Source organism: Phascolarctos cinereus, unplaced genomic scaffold (genome assembly GCF_003287225.1).
Source record: "Phascolarctos cinereus isolate Bilbo 61053 unplaced genomic scaffold, phaCin_HiC Scaffold_4;HRSCAF=312, whole genome shotgun sequence".
NCBI classification, from domain to species: domain Eukaryota; kingdom Metazoa; phylum Chordata; class Mammalia; order Diprotodontia; family Phascolarctidae; genus Phascolarctos; species Phascolarctos cinereus.
Window position 1 is genome coordinate 619,304,415 of NW_027555847.1, and position 18,625 is coordinate 619,323,039.

Below are 18,625 nucleotides of genomic sequence, written 5' to 3' on the forward strand. Positions count from 1 at the left end.
GTGGAGAAAAGTTTTCTCACCAAAGCACTTGATGCAGAGAACCAAATAGCTTTAGTGGGATGGGCCATAGCCAGCAACATTGACCTGTGGGTTACTTGACCCAAATGTTTCCCATAGACCTTTTTTTTTTTAAAATCAAATAAAGCTTGGTTTCAGGCAAAATTGTGACATCAAAAGATATAATAATGATAATAATGTTGATGATGAAAATGATAATAATATATTCACATTAATATGGTGCTGTATCTTAGAACTGGAAAGGACATTAGAGGTCAGTTAGTCATAGTGTCATAAATTTAGAACTAGAAAGGACTTCAGAAGTCCTCCCAAAATCTCCCACTTTCTACAATTGAAGAAAATGAGGCACAAAAAAAGAAAATAACTTGCCCACTTAACCCAAGAAGTAAGAAGGAGAGCCAGGATTTCAACCCAGATCAATTCAGCCCTTTGACTCCAAATTCAGTGCTTATTCCAATAAATCCAATTCCACAAACATTTATTAAGTGCCTAGGACATACCAAGTACTGTGAGAAGTGCTGAGGATACAATTAATGACCCTTTAAAGGGAGGCATTGGCAGGAGTTTGGTCCTCCTCCCTCCAGCCTTCCAATCAGAAGGGAGAGCAGGCTGAGGGAGGCAGGGTCAGTCAGGGTTTGAGCTAACACGGTGGTGAGTTTAGAAGTGATGAGCTTATCCTGAGTGGGGTGTCTTGGTCAGGCAAGATAGCAGATGCAAAGTGGAGGCTATTCCACATAGGTGGCCTCACAATAATCCTGCCTGGTAGGTGTTTTTCTCCCCATTGCAAGAAACTGAGGTTCAGATGAGTTCATAGGAATTATAGATTTAGAGTTGGAAGGAGCTTTAGAGACCATCTACTCCAATGCTCTCATTTTATGAGACAGCTGGCAACTTGACTAAGGTCACTCATACTGAATTTGTTAGTGAATGGCTTTTAATGATATATTATGTATAAGTATACTTGATGTATATATGTGTTTAATGACACATTATGTATGTAAAAGATGATGTATTAGGTAGGTTGAAAGGACTTAGAACTGGAAGGGACCTTAGACATCCCTATTCTGACTTGTAACTTGAAAAATCGGGAAATGGAGTCTTATAGAAATGAAACAATTTGCTCAAGATCATATTGTCAGGATTTGAATTCAGGGCTTCCGACTCAATCCATTAATCTTTTTACCAACCACACTGCTTGTCCTCGCTCCCTTCTTTCTCTCTCTCTCTCTCTCTCTCTCTCTCTCTCTCTCTCTCTCTCTCTCTCTCCCTCTCTCTCTCTCTCTCCCTCTCTCTCTCCCTCTCCCCCTCTCTCTCCCTCCCCTCTTTGTCTCTCCCTCTCCTCTTTTCTCCCCCTGTTTCCTCCCATTTCTTTTTTTACTTATTTATTTTCTTTTTTCTTTTTTTCTCCTGTTTCTTCCCCCTGCTTCTACCCCCTGTGTATCTCCCCCATACCTGTTTCTCCTTCCCACTGTCTCTCCCCTCTCTGTCTCTCCCCCTTCTGTCTCTCCCCTCTTCTCTGTCTCTGTCTCTCTCTCTGGCATCTGCATTTTAAAAGAAACTAGTCCTTAGTTTTAAGGGGCAATGTCCTAACCCAAAAGAATAAATTTTTAATGGTGCAATATTAAGCAAAGAGAAATTTAATGTGGAGTTATTACACTCTGCAGGTGGGTCTGTCAAAGCATAAGGCCAGCCCAGCCTTAAAGAATAAGTGACCAGAAAGTTCACAGTGGGGCTCAACAGAGCCACTAGGGGGTGTGCAAAGGTTGGTAATTAAAAAAAAAACCCAAAAACTAAACTACTTTGGGAATGGTTCTTAGTACTCCTTTCTGTTGCATTTCATGCCAGCAAAGTGCTAGGTACTATATAGTATGAGAGTATTAGAAACAGTTTCTTCTTGGTGGAAACTCCCCCCCAAAAAAAATAACAACCCTCCCCTCACCAAGATTAGAGTGAAATTTCTAACCTGCATGATACTGTGGAGTCACGCATGGTATAGGGAGTGGGTTGTCTTGTGCTTGGAGACAGAAGATCTGGGTTCAAGTTCTGGCTGCTCCATTTATTTAACTTTGGGCATGTTACTTAATTTTTCTACACCTCAGTTTCCTTATTTATAAAATGAGGCAAAATGTTACTTGCAGTTATCTACCTCAATGATTTTGTGGGCATCAAATGCGATAATCTATATGGAGGGCTATGTAAATCATTAAGAACTATCAGATCCTGGAACAGGGGAAAGGAGAGCTGGATTTGGAGTCAAAGGAGCTGAGTTCAAGGTCTACACTATCTATGTGATCTTGGGTACTCAGACACTTTCTAGTTGTATGACCCTGGGCAAGTCACTCAACCCTATCTGCTTCAGTTTTCTCCTCTGTAAAATGAGTTGGAAAAGGAAATGGCAAATCACTCCAGTATCTTTGCCAAGAAAACCCCAAAATGGGGCCAAGGAGAGTCAGCCATGACTAAATGACTGAACGATAAAGACCTTGGGCAAGTCTGAAGACTTCCTTCCTGTGTTGCAGACTCTATCCACAATCTGCCTTCTGAATGGTGAGATGTTACCCTTTTTATACCCACCCAGACACCTCAGGCTGTTGTCTGGGCAGCATCCATGCCCTCCCCTAGCTGTAGGAACCAACATGACCATTCCTGGAAAGTAAATGTCAGCAAGTTACACTTAATTCTAGTGCCTTCCCTCCACTGATTATTTTCTACTTGTCCTACACATAGCTTGTCTGTATACATTTGTTTGCATGTTGTCTCCTCCATTAGACCGTGAGCTGCTTGAAGTCAGGGACCGTCTGTTACCTGTCTTTGTATCCCCAGATAGCTGTTGTTGTTCGGTCTTTTTTCAGTTGTGTCTGACTCTTCGTGACCCCATTTGGAGTTTTCTTGGCAGAAATATTAGAGTGGTTTGCCATTTCCTTCCCCAGATCATTTTACAGGTGAGGAAAGTGAGGCACACAAGAGTAAGTGCCTTGCCCAGGGTCACACAGCTAATAAGTGTCTGAGGCTGCATTTGAACTCAGGTCTTCCTAACTCCAAGCCTGGTACTCTATCCACTGTACCACCTAGCTGTCCTGGCACATAAAAGCTTACTGAGACTCATCATCCCCATATGTCCCAGAAGAAAACACACCTCCTCCCTACCATTTTCCCTTATGTATTATCTTCCCTTATTAAAGTGTAAGCTCATTGAGGTCTGGTACTATTTAACTTCTTTTCTTTGTCTTTCCCCAGTGCACAGCACAGTGCATTATAAGCATTTTATATGTATTTTCCTCCATCAATCCATCTATCCGCTCACTCACTCATTCATTCATTCATTCACTCACCTTTCTATCCCTTAGTTTCTTCATCTATAAAATAAGGGGGTCGGATAGTTCTGAACGCATACTCAGAGGACCCGAGTTTGAATTTTGGCTGCCACTTACTACCTGTGTGACTTTAGGCAAGACACTTCACTTCTCTAGGATTCAATTTCCTCATTTCTAAAATGGGGGGGGCTCGACTTGGTAACCCCTAAAGTCCTTTCTATCTCTGGATCTTTAAACTTCTTATGCTATGATTACATGACCTTTAACACAGCTCCAAGATGATGATCCCATGTCAATTATAATTATTCTTTCCAAGCTGAAAAAACTGAACCACAGGCTGGCTAATGGACTTTATGCCTCTGTGCAAGAAAGAATCTGCCCTGCCCCAGGGCAGAGAGGCTTATCACCAGAAGGGCAATTACTAGATGATTCCCACACTCTCCCCCCTTATAAGCAGCTCATGTGATTGTCTAAGAAGACACTGAGGGGATACACTCTAAATTGGCAAAAGGAAAATCAAGGACCTTTTTTTGAGGCAATTGGGGTTAAGTGACTTGCCCAGGATCACACAGCTACTAAGTGTCTGGGGCCAGATTTGAACTGAAATCTTCCTGACTCCAAACCAGGTGCTCTATCCACTTTGCCACCTTGCTGCCCCAATCAAGATCCTTTTCAAGCGCTGAAATAAGTTTTTATCTGTGACAAGAGATGTAATATATAAAAGAGGCAGTGGAAAACTGCCTTAGAGTTATAGGAACATCCAACTGGGGCTGGAAGGGAACTTAGAGGCCATCAAACCCATTTTACAGATGAGGCCATCTTAGGGACCAAAGGGTTTAGGAAACTTGCCCAAGGTCACACAACTACTAAGTGACTAAGGGCAAAGGTCAATACCAACCTTTTTGACCCTAGGTCCATTGCTGTATCCACTATATAAGGCTACTGGGAAGACCTGGGTTCAAATCTTGCTTCAGAAACTTATTTGCTATGTGACTATGGGTGAATCTTTGTCACCCTCAGTTTCCTTATCTTTTAAATAATAGCATCTACCTCCCAAGGCTGTTATGAGATTCAAATGAGGTAACATCTACAAAGCCCTTTTTGAATCATAAAAACACTAATGTAAATGTCAGCTGTTGTTATTAATAGTACCTTTCAAGAATTTCTCAGGGTTATATAGTGGAAATTATAATCACCCCCAATTTTGGTGGAGAAATGCAGTCCCTGATCAGTTGACTCTAAGCTACCCATGATCCAAGGAGGGGTGCATTACTGAGACAAAGAGGAAACTAGGAATTAGCCATCTAGATTTGTTGCCATCTAGCCAGCAGCCCTGGGTTGCTGTTGTCTTTTTTTTTTTAATTTCAATTTCTTTTTTTTTTTTTGTTCTGAATTCTCCTTATTTCCTCTGCTCAATAAGAAGGCAAGAAAAATGAAATCTATAAAGTGAGAAGCTGGGCTAGCCTAAGACATCAGTAGCACCAAAATGGTGCCTTACCCAGAAATAATTCCGCCAGTCACCCTGCTGTGGTTACTGAACCTCCCACAGTACTCTACTTTGAATTAGGGCATTGTTCAAATACAATTGTCCTAGGAAGCTTCTGACTGCAGGAGAAAGGGCTGTGGGTTTGGAATCCAAAGAGCTGGTTTCAAATCTTGGTTCTATCACAGTGTGAGCTTGGACAAATTAATTTGGAAAATGTTTTTAATCATCTAAATAATAATACAGGGTTAGACTGGGCAACCTAGAAGTCCTTTCCGCCTTTGAATCTCTGATTCTATGAACTGAGAGAGGATAAAATATACGAAGCCATTAATGGTCATTAATGTATTAGTTCCAAGTGAGTTATAAGCTTTATTTGTTGGTTATTTAAAAAGGCCCAGAGAAAATGGGACACTGGAAGAATAAGTTTTGATAGGGATGGGATGAAATGTCCAGGTCATGGGTTACTTCCTGAGAAGGCAGGCCTAGGTGGGATGCCAAACCAGGGAGAGGCAGCGGGGAAAATAAAAAAGCAACCTGAGGGTACTAGCTACATATAGGGGAGGACTTCGTGGTAGAAGAGAGCTAACGCAGAAATAAAAAGGCACAGATGATCAACTTCATCTACAATAGGATTTTTGCTAGAGGTCCTGCATTGCCACTCTCTCCAGGCAACAGCAAATAATCCAGAGCCTGGAGGTCATTCTCCTAGAAGTGAAGAGTGGCTCCCAGGAACAGATAATGGGGAATCAATGAAATGATAATATTTATTAAGAAAGAAAATTGGGAGAGTTCCAAGATTCTGACAAACATAAAACAATCCATACTGACTGAATGAATAAACTACTTATATTATTATTATTATTGTTATTATCATCATTATTATTATTATATCCCCAGAGTTTAGCACAGTACCTGGCACACATAAGCGCTTAAATGTTTGTTGAAATGAATTTAGTTGAAATGAGATTTATACACATAGCGCTTAAAGGCTTAAAAATGCATTCCTTATAACAACCCTATGGGGTAGGTTGCGTAAATATTATTATTCTCCATTTCACATATGGGGAAACTGAGGCTTAGAGAGTTTAAGTGACTTCCCTACAGTCACCCAGCTAGTAAATAGAAAAGAAACCAAAAGGGCAAAGCACCTAAGGCATGAAAGTTAATCCACAGATTTTAGTGACATTCTAAATTCCCCTCATACTCAAGGTAGAAGAAAAGAAAGGGTACAGAAGCAATAAATTTTCCCTCTTCAGGGGTTACACAAATCTTGGCTCTTGACCAGTAGATCAGAGTCCTGGGTTCAGTGCTCTTATAAGCGGAAAAAAAAATCCATAGTTGAAGGCCTCTTAATGACCCCTGCAGTCTAGGTATGAAGCCCTGGGTCAAGACTACTCAAGAATTCCAGAAATATGATGACCTTAATCTTGTCTCTCCATAGGCCCATCATCTTTGCAAATTATGACTGGAGAGCACAAAAACCACTTTGTAACTCCATGTGGGCTACCGGGCTGGTTTTTTCGACTGTTCAGCAACATCAAATAAGTTTTGACTAAGCAAAAAATGTTTTCCCAAGGACTCATAAAAAGCTGAGGGACAAGAATAGCTAAAATTACAACATGTTTGCAAACTTCCCAAGTGCAGAGCTGTCAATTGCACTGATCGATGGACAGAGGTATTATAGAAGTTGTTCAGTGGGAGGGACAATCATTTACAAATACATGTCCCTGCACAGCAGTCAATATCCAACATAGATTGGGAACACTTCCAGACCTGCTGTTGTCTAAGAAAGACACAAATTAAGAGTCACACTGCCCTTACACTCTTTAAATGATTATATCTATGTGATAATATAATATTATAATTCTATACAATTATATGCCATATATAAAATATACATAAACAGATCTAGTTCACTCTTCTCTATCCCCCCCCCCCAACACACGCACCTGGGGAAAAAAGGTCAAAAGTAGAGAGAATGACTCCTGGCCCTGTATATAAGAAGAAGTTAAGAAGGATAGTGGCAGACCTGAGTTCAAATCCAGCCTCAGATAATTCCCAGCTGTGTGACCCTGGGGAAGTCACTTAACCTCTCTATACCTCAGTTTCCTCATCTGTAAAATCAGGATAATAATAGCACTTACCTCCCAGGATTGTCGGGAGAATCATATGAGATAATGCTTGCAAAGCACTTTCTAAATCTGAAAAGTACTATATAGATGCTGGGTATATAAAAAACACCTATCATAGCTTTTTTTTTTGCAGCAAAAATTAGAAACAAAGAGAGTGTCTATTGTAAACTCTTTGAGAATAGGAATTGTTTCATTCTTTGTACTTGTATTCCCCGGCACCTAGCACAATGCCTGACACATATTGTGAATGCTAAATATATGCCTGTTGATTGGCTTTTATGGCTTGAACAGTTTTATGCTAGGAAATTCAGTACCTTACAATTTTGTAACAACTAAACACTGTCACTATTCCTAATCCTGAGCTGAAACATATCAGCAATTATATCTAACAGCTCTTTCAGCAATCTGTGGTCCAGTTTCGGAGACTTGAACTCAAGTGAGTAGGTATCCTCTCACTATCTCTTTACCTATCTCTAATTTCCTCTTCAAGATATGTATTCTACCCTTCCCTTTAAGACTCCTATTTTCTTTGATAGAGAAGACAGAAGCAAAATGAACACTGTATTAGGAAGTCAGGAAGACCTAAGTATGAGTCATGATTTTGACACTTGGATAAGTTCTTTAACCATTTTGAGTATTAGTTTCCTCATCTGTAGAATGGAGACAATCGTACCAGAATAGCCACCTCACACTGTTGTTGGCAGGCTCAAATGAGATAATATAGGTAAAGAGCTTTGCAAACCTTACAGTGTCAGATAAAACACTGTATAAATGTCATCTAGTATTATTCTTTCTATCACTAATGTTATGCCTTATGCTTTCAGCAGAGGGTCTAATCTTCCCTTTTCTTCTTGTCTCAAAAAACCCCTAAAACTCAAAACCTTTTTATTTGTTGTCCTTAATATTTCACCTCACAGGCTGAAGACCTTCCTGATACTATTTTTTTTTCTAAATCTGTGACAATCTTTTTTTATTCAGTCTTGGTTACATGCCTCTGGCCTCACATTTTGCATATGCCCTTTTAAAAATGGGAACTCATTAGAGAGCTCCCTGTGAAGCAACATTAGATTCTTTACATTTTTCATCTTTTTCTTTCTCATCATGATAATTTTCTGTTATATCTTTAAAACAGGATAGCTTCCTAATCCTCTTGAGCCCATCTTTCCTTTTAGAAATTCAGAATTTTGCCTATCTTTTCTCTGAAATTTTTGCTAACTACTTTCTTAAAGCTTGGGGTATGTGACCGGTTAAACCAATGTTACACTTTTTTAGAATATGAATTCTAAGATATCACAGTCTTCTTATGATTGTAGTGAGAAAAGCCGTAAAGCACAGTATAGATGTGAGCTGTTATTTGTTGTTCTTTTTGTAAAGGGAATAGATTGATTTTATGTAGTTCCAAAGGTCAGGCCTAGGAACAATGGATGGAAACCTCCAGTTTTCTCCTAGCTCTGAATCTATGATCTAATTCATTACAGGAAATTTGTTGTTTGTTGTTGTACATCCTTCATTCACTAAGAGGACCAATGACATCAGGAGGGTGATGTCTTGACTTGTGAGTGAATTGGATTTAAGTGAGGCAGAGATGTGCAAAGCCATCAGCCTCACTCTCTCTTCTACAGTCATCAAAGTCCAGTGGCATGACAAGAGTCAAGATGATTGGCAATGGTCCAGCATAATATAGTTAGATGAATTCAAAGCTAGTTAAGCTTAAAGAGTAGCTGTTCATGATTCAATGTCAACTTGGTACTGGAGCTTCCAGGGAAGTGGCCAAGGGATGCCTACTGTTCATGGCCCTGGGTTTTCTTATTCAGAACTTGGATAAAAGGCATGGATGGCATGCTCAGCAAATTTGAAGATTATATAAAGATGGGAAGGACAGATGACAAATTGGATAATAGAATCACTATCCAAAAAAAAAAACCCCAACCCAACACTGATGGATTAGAAAATTGGGCTGAATCTAAGATGAAATTCAATAGGGAAACTTATAAGATCTTCAAAAGGATCAAAAAATCAACTTCATGAATGCACTGAGGGAGACATGAGGAAGGCAGATTTCAGCTTAATACAAGGAAGAACTTCCTAATAATTATAGCTGCCCCAAAGTAGAATGGGCTATTTCTAGAAGTAAAAAAATTAACATAAATAAAAATTAGCATAAAATTATTTCCATGAAGTTTTAGGTGTCATTTTTAGAGATCTTGTAGAGAATATTCTTGTTCTGATATAGGTTGAACTAGATGGCATCTAAAGTCCATTCCAACTCTGAGATTCTGTGATTCTCTTAAATTATCTGTCTATAATTATGTCTATTTAAATATGGCTTTTGCATGAACTGTACTGGCTTTTCTTAAAGTGAGAGCATGACTATAGCCCAAATGCTCTCCTAATTCTGACTGTTTAAGCCAGGGATGGGTAACCTGTGGCTTTGAGGCCACATGTGGCCTTCTAGGTCCTTGGGTGCGGCTTTTTGACTGAGTCCAAGTTTTACAGAACAAATCCTTCTATTAAGGAGATATATTCTGTGAAGTTTGGATTCAGTCAAAGGGCTGCACTTGAGGACCTAGAAGGACACATGTGGCCTCAAGGCCTCAGGTTCCCCACTAAGCTAACTATTGTTAGCAGGGTACAATACTAACATATATTTATGGACAGAGTTATTTCGTTGCTGTTTCTTGCTTTTGTGTCTTTTCTAACCCGTGATTAGAGGCAGTGTGGTACAATGGAAAGCATGCTGGGTTTGGAGTCATAGCAGCTTGGTTCATATCCCAGGCCTGGTTTAGATCTTAGACCTGTCCCTCGCTATTTTGTGTCCTTGGTTGACATTACACTCCTGGAATCTGTTTCCTCCTCTGTAAAAATGAGAGGTTTGGACAAGATGGCACTAAGGCCCCTTACAGTTCTAAGTCCTTGAACCTATGATAATTCTCCCTCTTTGCCTATCATGTCCTGCCCAGGCCACTTTGCATTCTGCCCTGGCTTAGCTGATCCACATAGGACCTCCAGCAACAGCTTCTCATGGGACAAGCCATGTTGATTAGTGAGTGAGTAAGTCTGGTGAGTGCAAACTTACCTAGCTTTGCATACTATCTAAGCTACTTGTCTACGACATCTTGTTATCTGCTATTTCTCCTACTGACGTGGGTACCCCTCACCCTACACCCAACACATTCTGGGTATAGGAAACCATTAACAACTACTAAATTACCAAAAGCAATCATAATTACCATTGCATTTGGAAAAGGTGACTGCCCTATGAATCAACTCACCATCCTTGTATCTCTTCCAATTAAACTCCCTTTCCTTCACTACTCCTCTATATGTGTGGTCTCTCCCTGTTAGAATTATAAGCTCCATGAGGGCAGGTACTAATTTTTTATGACTGTACTTCCAGTGCTTAGCTTGGCACTTGGCACATAACACTTACTTAATGTAAGTGTTTTTTAAAATTCATTCATACATTCATTCCTAAAAGAGTTCAATTACTCTATTAAAGGTCCTGGTAGGAGAAGAAAGAAAGCATACTACCTAGGTTTAAGCAACAGATTAGAAGCCATGGGTTATGAATGCTAGTTACGACCCTATCCCCACCTTGCTTTGTGAATGGACCAGTTTGTTTAATGTGTTCCTTCATCTATGGGTTAGCAATGCAAAGGCACCTTATGAGGCTGTTGTAAAGATACTTAACTCAGTACTTCATGCATCTGTTTTTTCCAGGTCACTCCCTCCACCAAAAAAAATCATTCTCTATTGACCAACCTTATGGTGATAAGTTGCTCTGCCCTTTCATGAATGTTGTAAGGACAGCTAGATAGAAATTATTATCATGAACTTACAAATATAAGTGCTATTGGAATGCTAATGAGAACGTGATCTTGCTCAATTATAAACCTGGCAGAGGCCTGTTGCTCCCTTAGTAACACCATCATCATCATCAGAGAGGATTCATGGACGGCCCACCTACAGGTGACACAATGCCATAACGTAAATTAGATAGACATGGCTTCTGACCCTGAGGAATCAACAGTCTGAGATAGGTATATTTTTTCATACAAGTAATTTGCATAAGCAAATTGTAGTATGTGTAGAAGCAGTGTGTAGAGAAGAAAGCCAGACTGTCTTGAAGACAAAAGAGCTAGGTTAGAATCTTGGCTTTTTCTTCTTTTTTTTTTTTTTTGGAGATGGTTAGGTTGCACAATGGATGGCATATTGGACTTGGAGTTAGGAAGAACTAACACTTGCTAGCTGTGTGACCCTGGGCAGGTCACTTAACCTCTGCCTCAATTTCTGCATCTATAAAATGGCAACAGATGTGGTAAGGCTCCAAAGAGACAACATATAAATTGTTTTGCAAACTTGTGCTATATAAAGGCTAGGTCTTATTACATAGCCTCTTTAAACCTCATTTGCTTCATACAAAGTGTGTGTGTGTGTGTGCATGTGTGTGTGTGTGTGTGTGTGTGTGTGTGTGTGTGTTTTGAAAGTCATCATGACACAATGGATAGAGAATTGACCTCAGAATCAGGAAGACTGCTCTTTTACTCTAGGGAAGTCACTTAACCTTCTTCAGTGCCCCCTAGCCAACTCTCTTAAGATTCTTCACACTCAAGTAAATTTTGATCTGCTTGGATAGAGGGATTTCCTCACTGGGAGTTGTCAATGCCAACAAAATCCCAGGGCAGGTCCAAATTATGTATTACATACCTCATAGGGTTGTTACAATAATCAAATAAGAAAATGTGTTTAAAAGCACTCTGGAAATAATAGAACATCACATTAGAGCATATCTATACTTCAACGGACCAACGCTCTCGTCAAAGTGACTGCTTCCTCTAGCAATGCAGATTGTAATCCATCCAAAGGACCTCATTCTGTGTGACTCTTGTCTATGTCTTTTCATAGAAGATACTTAATTAATATTTATTGATTAACAGAGCCATGGATAAGTGCATCAGTCATTTATTCTTTTGTGGGACTTTGAGACCAGAGAACTGGATGGGACTTTCAAGCTTCTTTATGAAGAATAACCCCTCATTTAAAATTTGTTTTGTGGATTTTATTCTGAACTTAACAAATAGCAAAGCAAATGGCCATTTCCACATACACCTTAGGACAGAAAAAGAGGATTTTTCATGAAACTGCAAATCTCCACTCTATATTGTAGCAATAATGATAATAACCAGCATTTATATAGCACCTTACAAATGTATCACTTGTTCCTCACTACAGCCCTGGGAGGTAGGTGCAATTACTGTCCCCATTTTACAGATGACAAAAATTGAGGCAGACAGAGGTTAGGTGTCTTGCCCAGGATCACACAGCTTATTCATTATATAATCAAAAAGAAAAGCAAACTGTATATAACAGAGATTCACAAGGCTTGCTTTTCTTTTTAAATATACAAATTCAACATGGAACATGTAATTTTCAAAGCTGTGTTGCTTGTCTGTGTTGCTTCCCATCTTCTGTTCTCTTCTGTGTATTTACAAAACTGCTTCAATGGCCCTTTTCTCTTTCTTTTCTTATGGCAACCTTCACCCCGCCCCCAAGAAATAACCAGAAAAAGGAAAACAGAACACTCATGACAAATATGAAATACAAACAGATGCCCTCATTGGCCATGATGGGAAATGTTTCTCTTAGTCTGTACTTTTAGTCCATCACCTCTCTGGCAGAAATTGGACAGTGTACTCCCCTGTTGGTCTATTGGGATTGTGATTGGCCGCTGCAGTGATCAAAGTTCTTAAGTCCGTCAAAGTTGTTTTTTCTTTACAATCTAATTCTTTCATTTTAAAGATGAATGAAATGGGACATTGAGAAGTTAAGTGGCATTACAGATACCATGTAGTTGTTAAATAAGTCTCTTGACTCCAAAATTAAAATGAAACAGAATATTCTCTTTATATATAGCAACTAACATCGTCATTACCATAGAGACATAGACAATAGTGCTTTACGTACATTATCTCATTTAATCTCTACAACCATCCTGTGGGATATGTGCTATAGTTGCTACTATCCCCATTTTATAGATTAAAAAACTGAGGCTCATAGAGGTTGTGTGACCTGCCTAAAGTTACCCACCGGTAGGTGTTAGAGGCAGGATTTGAATCCCTATTTTCCTGACTCCCAATTCAGCTCTTTATCCACAATAGCATGCTGCCCATTAAAGAAAAGCATAGTGCTTTAAGGTTTGCAAATCGCTACACGTGTTACTTGATTTGAGCCTCACAACAATCTTGTACAGTAGGTATAATCATCAATATTTTGCAGAAGGCTTAGAACGGTTAAGTGATTTGCCTGGAGTCATACGAAGTAAGCATCTGAGGTCAAATTCAGACACGAGTCCTGCTGACTTTTTCTTTCCATTAACCTTCCAATATTTTCCATGTTGCCTCACTATGCTAAAGTCCATGGGGAACTAGCGGGCTGAGGGAACCTGGATAATTGAAGGCTTCACAATCTTCCTTTAAATATTGCTAACGAATTGACTCCAGTAGCTTCCTTTTCCCTTCAGGATCAGATATAAAATCCTCTGTCTGGCTTTTAAAGCCCTTCATAACCTGGCCCTTTCCTGCCTTTCCAGTTGTCCCACCCCTTTCTCTCCCATGTACTCTGAGATCCAGTCACACTGGCCATCTTGCTGCTCCTCACAAATACCTCATCTCCCTACTCTATGCATCTGCGCTGGCTGACCCCCACATCTGGGGCTCTTTCCCTCCTCATCTTCCCCTTTTGACTTCTCTGGCTTCTTTAAAGTCTCACCTTTTGAAAGAAGTCTTTCCCAGTCCTCCCTAATCTTGCTCTCTTCCCTTTGAGATTACCTGCAGTTTGTTTCGTATGTATCTTGTTTGGACATAGTTGTTTCTCCCCTGTTAGCCTGTGAGCTCCTTGAGGGCAGGGACTGGTTTTTTTTTTCTGTCTTTATATCCCTAGAGCTCAGCACAGCACCCAGCACTTGGTAGGTGCGAAAGAAAAGCTTATTGATAACTTCTGATGGTAGTAAAGGATTAAAAAAATATATCCACAAAGCAGTCATATGCTATAAAAATCCAGCGGCCGCAGTACAGCATCACATTTTAGAGAAGCTGTTTTACCTTCAGCAGTGAAAAAGTCTGAGTCTCCAGCTAAAGCAAACTTTGCTTCTGACAATAATAACTTCTTTTGGAACCAAACCTTGAGCTACAAAAGGACCAGAGAGTTTTAACTATAGACTTTGCCTCTATCACCAGCCGGCAAAGAAAGCTGTTTGTGTACTCATCTCCTCTAGAGGAGGATTCCCAAAGGCACAGTAGAAATTTAGCAACCGCTAATACAAGGGAGGCTGGGTCCTCATTTCACTCCATGATCAACGTGTAACACAAGAGATCAGTTAAGAAGATGTGCATTTCTTTGTCTCTCATCTCTAGGGCCTCTGGCAACTCCATCATTCCACCATCATCATTTTTATAAATGAGGACAGAGAAGCACAGGGACATTATGTAATCTGCCTGGGGTCACCTACACTCAAACAGCAGGCTGAATTGGTGTTCACGGTCCCATAAGTTTCCAGTGTGACTATCGTTGCCAGCCTTCACCCCGGGGGAATGACGTAGGACTAAGTAGCTGGCAACAGTGAAGCACTTTGGGAATGCTCTAGCCTTGTATTCTGCCAAGCAAATAGCAGGATAGTAATTGTGGGTCTCATTTGATTGTCTTTCACATGGCTAATGTAGATGTATGATAACAAGCAGTAATTTCACACTTACGTGGCCAGGCCAGGTGATTATGTCCAGAGTAATGGAATGTATTGCTGGGGTGATTCCTTCATGTTTACACATTGGATGCTGAATCTTTTTATGTTTCATCATCTTTACCATATGATACTATAACAGGCATGAACTGGAGAGTTTCACATTCTCCATTTGGGCATGAGATCAAGGCACTGAGTTTTTGGCTGGCTCTGTGATTTGAAGAAGATCCAAATCAATGATCTTTCACGAGATACAATATGGCTTCTTGTGAGCCCCAATCAGCTTTGGTTTTTTATTCATTCAGCAGATATTAAGAGTCTAAAAAGTTTATTAACTCCATAATCAATAGCCAGGTGCTATGCTGGGTATATAAAGACAAAATTGAAATAGTTGCTTTCCACACTGAGCTTACATTTTATTGAAGGAGGAAGGTACATGTACAAGAATATACAAGAGGGCTGAGCAAACTAGGCCCACAGGCCAAATCTAGCCCACTGCCCATTTCTGTATGGCCTGCAAGCTAAGAATGGTTTTATAATATTATATAAAGTTTTATTATATTTAATTTTTATTGCATTGTATTTGGCCCTCAGGCCATAGTTTGCAGACCCCTAACATACAAGATATATGCAATACAGACATGAGATAATTTTTTGCATGGAAAGGCAGTAGGGTAGGGAGGGGGCGTATCAGGAAAGGCTTCGCGTAGATAATGGCACTTGAGCAGAGCTTTGAAGGAAAGCAGGAATTCTAAAAGGTGGAGGTGAGGAGGGAGAAAATTCCAGGGATGGGGAGCAGCATGTGCTAGAAATGGGGCTAGGAGGGCAGTCTGGCTGGACCAAAGAATGCACAATTGAGAAGAAAGTTGAAAAAGGCTTGCATTTGATTTTAAGTGTAATGGGGAGCCATAGCAATTATTAAGAAGAGGAATGACATGGTTAGAAATGTATTTCAGGAGTATCACTTTGGCATCTTGGCAGAGGATGGGCCGGAGAGAATAGGGATTTGAGGCAAGGAGACCACGGTGGCCTATTGTAATGAACCAGGCTGAAGGCACCAACTATGTGAGTGAAGAGAAGGGGACAGATGCAGGAGATGGTGGAAGTTCTTCTTGACATCAAGTTGAAATCTGTCTCTTTGTCCCTTCCAAATGCCGCTCCTAGTTCTGTTTTTGAGAACTACCTAGCACAAGGCTAAGCATTCTTCCATGTGCCAGCCCTTTATATAGTTGAATGTTACTATTATATTCTTCCTTGCCATCCAAGTCTTCTCTTGTCCAAGCTAAACATCCCCAGCTTCTCCCCTGATGATCATGTGATACGGTCTTAAGTCTTCTCACTATCCTGGCCAACTTCTTCTGGAAATTCTTTAGCTTCACTGTTCCTTTTCTAAATTAACTAAAACCCATGAGTATCATAGGATAATAGAGTTAGAGAGGGAAGGGCCCTTGCCCTTAGAGGTCATTGTGTCCAACTCATTTGACAGATAAAAAACATGGAGGCACAGATTGGTGAAATGACCTACCCAAGAATGCATGGGTAATACGTAGGAAAAGTGAGATTCGAACCCAGGCCCTCTGATTCAAAATCCAGTGCTCTTTCCACTGCACTATACTGTCCATTTCATAGAATCACAGGTTTAGGGTTGGACAGGACCTTAAAAGACATTTAGTCTAACATCCTTATTTTCAGATGAGACTCTGTGGAGCAAAGAAATGGAATGCTTTGCCCAGGGTCACCCACAGAGTAAACAGCAGAGGCAGGATCCAAACTCAGGTCCTCTGACTTCCAATCTAGCCTTTTGTCAATTTTACCATTTTACCTCAAAGGACTTAGGTTTGCATCCTGGCTCTGCTCCTTACTCCCTGCGTGACTTTGGGCCAGTAACTTCCAAGCCAATTGAGCCAGCATTTAATTCAATTTCATAATATCCCTGTAATCTACAAAGGAAGCCTTTTTTTTTTTTTTGCTTTTTCTGGATAAAGAAACCTGACAAATGGTTAGACTGAACAACATTCAGGCCCAGAATGAGAGGTAGGCATGGAACTTAGGTCTAGGTCCAAAAGAGATTGCCAAGCGGCAGATCAATAGTTTTGTCAGTGGGAAGCTCTAAATTATATCAGACTCCAGATAAATTTTGCCCAAGCACAAGCTTCTGGGTACCTGGTAGCCAGCAGAGGGTACGTATGAACGGGGCTGAACCAGGCTTCCTTTATTCGAGGCATGCTGTCATAGATTAAGAGGTCCTTCTCGGTCAGCATAACCAACGCTGGCTTCCAGTTCTTCTCATTCTCTCCTGGCACCTGAAATAGAACAGAGAGACTCTGTCAAAGAAAGCTGGAGAAGGGGGTGTTTGGGAGGGAGGAGTTGGCAACCTTACAAACACAGGCCCTGATAACAGGAGAGCCTATTCTTCAGGTTGAAAAAACAAAATGGGAAGAAACAGACAATAATCTTTTGGCCCTTGATCTTTAGGAGAGAAAAAAAAATACGCCCTCTTGAAAAATACCTGGTATGTCTGCTAAGTGCTACAGAAGTCAGATTCCCATGCCAAACAACAGTTTGTTGCCTTCCTTAGTTTCTTACCTGCCACTCATTCCTGAGGGCTTTATTCCATAGTTAAAAGCATAGAGGGGAAAAAAAAACATTAACAGCTGGTTCTGTGCATTTGTGCTTTACAAAAAGATGAGGGTTGAAAGCTTTGGAATGAACAAGCGATGGCCTTGAAAAATATACTAGAGAGGGAAACCTTGCTGGGTAGTTGTTAGATTTGGCAGTTGGCTTTACAACATCACTCTGATGCTTACTGCTGTTGCTGCCATCAGTTATCAGCGCGTCTCTGGGATTCAGGCAATTATCTCAAAATCTTCAGTCTATCTGGATGGCCCAGCTGACAATTCAGTAGCATCAGTGTGGTAAGTCATGGTTTCTGTTCAGTTGTTTTTCAGTCAATTCTGACTCTTCATGACCCCATTTGGGGTTTTCTTGGCAAAGATACTGGAGTAGTTTGCCATTTCCTTCTCCAGCTCATTTTACAGAGGGGGAAACTGAGGCAAACAGGGTTAAGCTGCTTGCCCAGTGTCACACAGCTAGGAAGTGTCTGAGGCTGGAGTTGAACTCAGGTCTTCCTGATTCTAGGCCTGGTGCTCTATCCACTGTGCCACAAGTTAATTATTTGTTTCACTTTTGTCTCTGTACGTCTGATGTCCATCACAGTGCCTCACATGTAGTAAGAACTTAATAAAAGCTTGCAGATTGGTTTTTTTTGGTCACATTTGTAGACCTTTCTTGATTAAGACCCTTTCATCTTGTCTCTAACTTCATCAAAGAAATCACCCACATGTGAAATTTAATCTTTCCAACTGGAACTCCAACAATAAGGGTCAGAAATTTCATATTCCACTTCTGGAAGGTTCCTACCTCAGACTTAATCTGTCACTTTGGTGAAACAATTGTTTCCGATATTTTTTTTTTAAAGTGATCTTGGGGAATGGTTAAATAGGTGGTGGTACAGAATGTAGAGGCAGGTAGGTGGCACCATAGTGCACAGAGCATTGGGCTTTGAATTGGACTCATCTTCCTGAGCTCAGTGTGGCCTTACACATTCACTAGCTGTGTGACCCTGGGCAAGTCACTTAACCCTGTTCACCTCAGTTTCCTCATCCGTAAAATGAACTGGGAGAAGGAAATGACAAACCATCTTTGCCAAGAAAACTCCACATGGGGTCACACAGTCAGACACATCTGCTTAGTCTTTCCATTACAACCCATGGGTGCTCAATAACGGTAGGAGTAAGAGAGCTAGACTCACTTTTTAGAGAAGGCCAGACCCTACCAGGTGTATTTTTAGGTACAAAGTGGATTGGAAGGTGCAGGGTTATCTTTCTTTCAATCTCTACAATAAACGTGGTCTGTCAAAAAGCACGTGAAGAGAGAACAC

At 40.5% G+C, this 18,625-nt stretch overlaps 1 protein-coding gene across 1 annotated transcript in view; it reads right to left on the reverse strand.

Annotated features, from left to right (window-relative positions):
* Nucleotides 1-18,625, reverse strand: part of SNTB1 (syntrophin beta 1) — a 298,747-nt gene that overhangs the window by 23,187 nt on the left and 256,935 nt on the right. Inside the window, exon 4 of the mRNA XM_020964943.2 lies at nt 16,849-16,988. Within this exon, the coding sequence (XP_020820602.1) occupies nt 16,849-16,988 (140 nt within the window). The remainder of the gene's footprint in view (nt 1-16,848; nt 16,989-18,625) is intronic.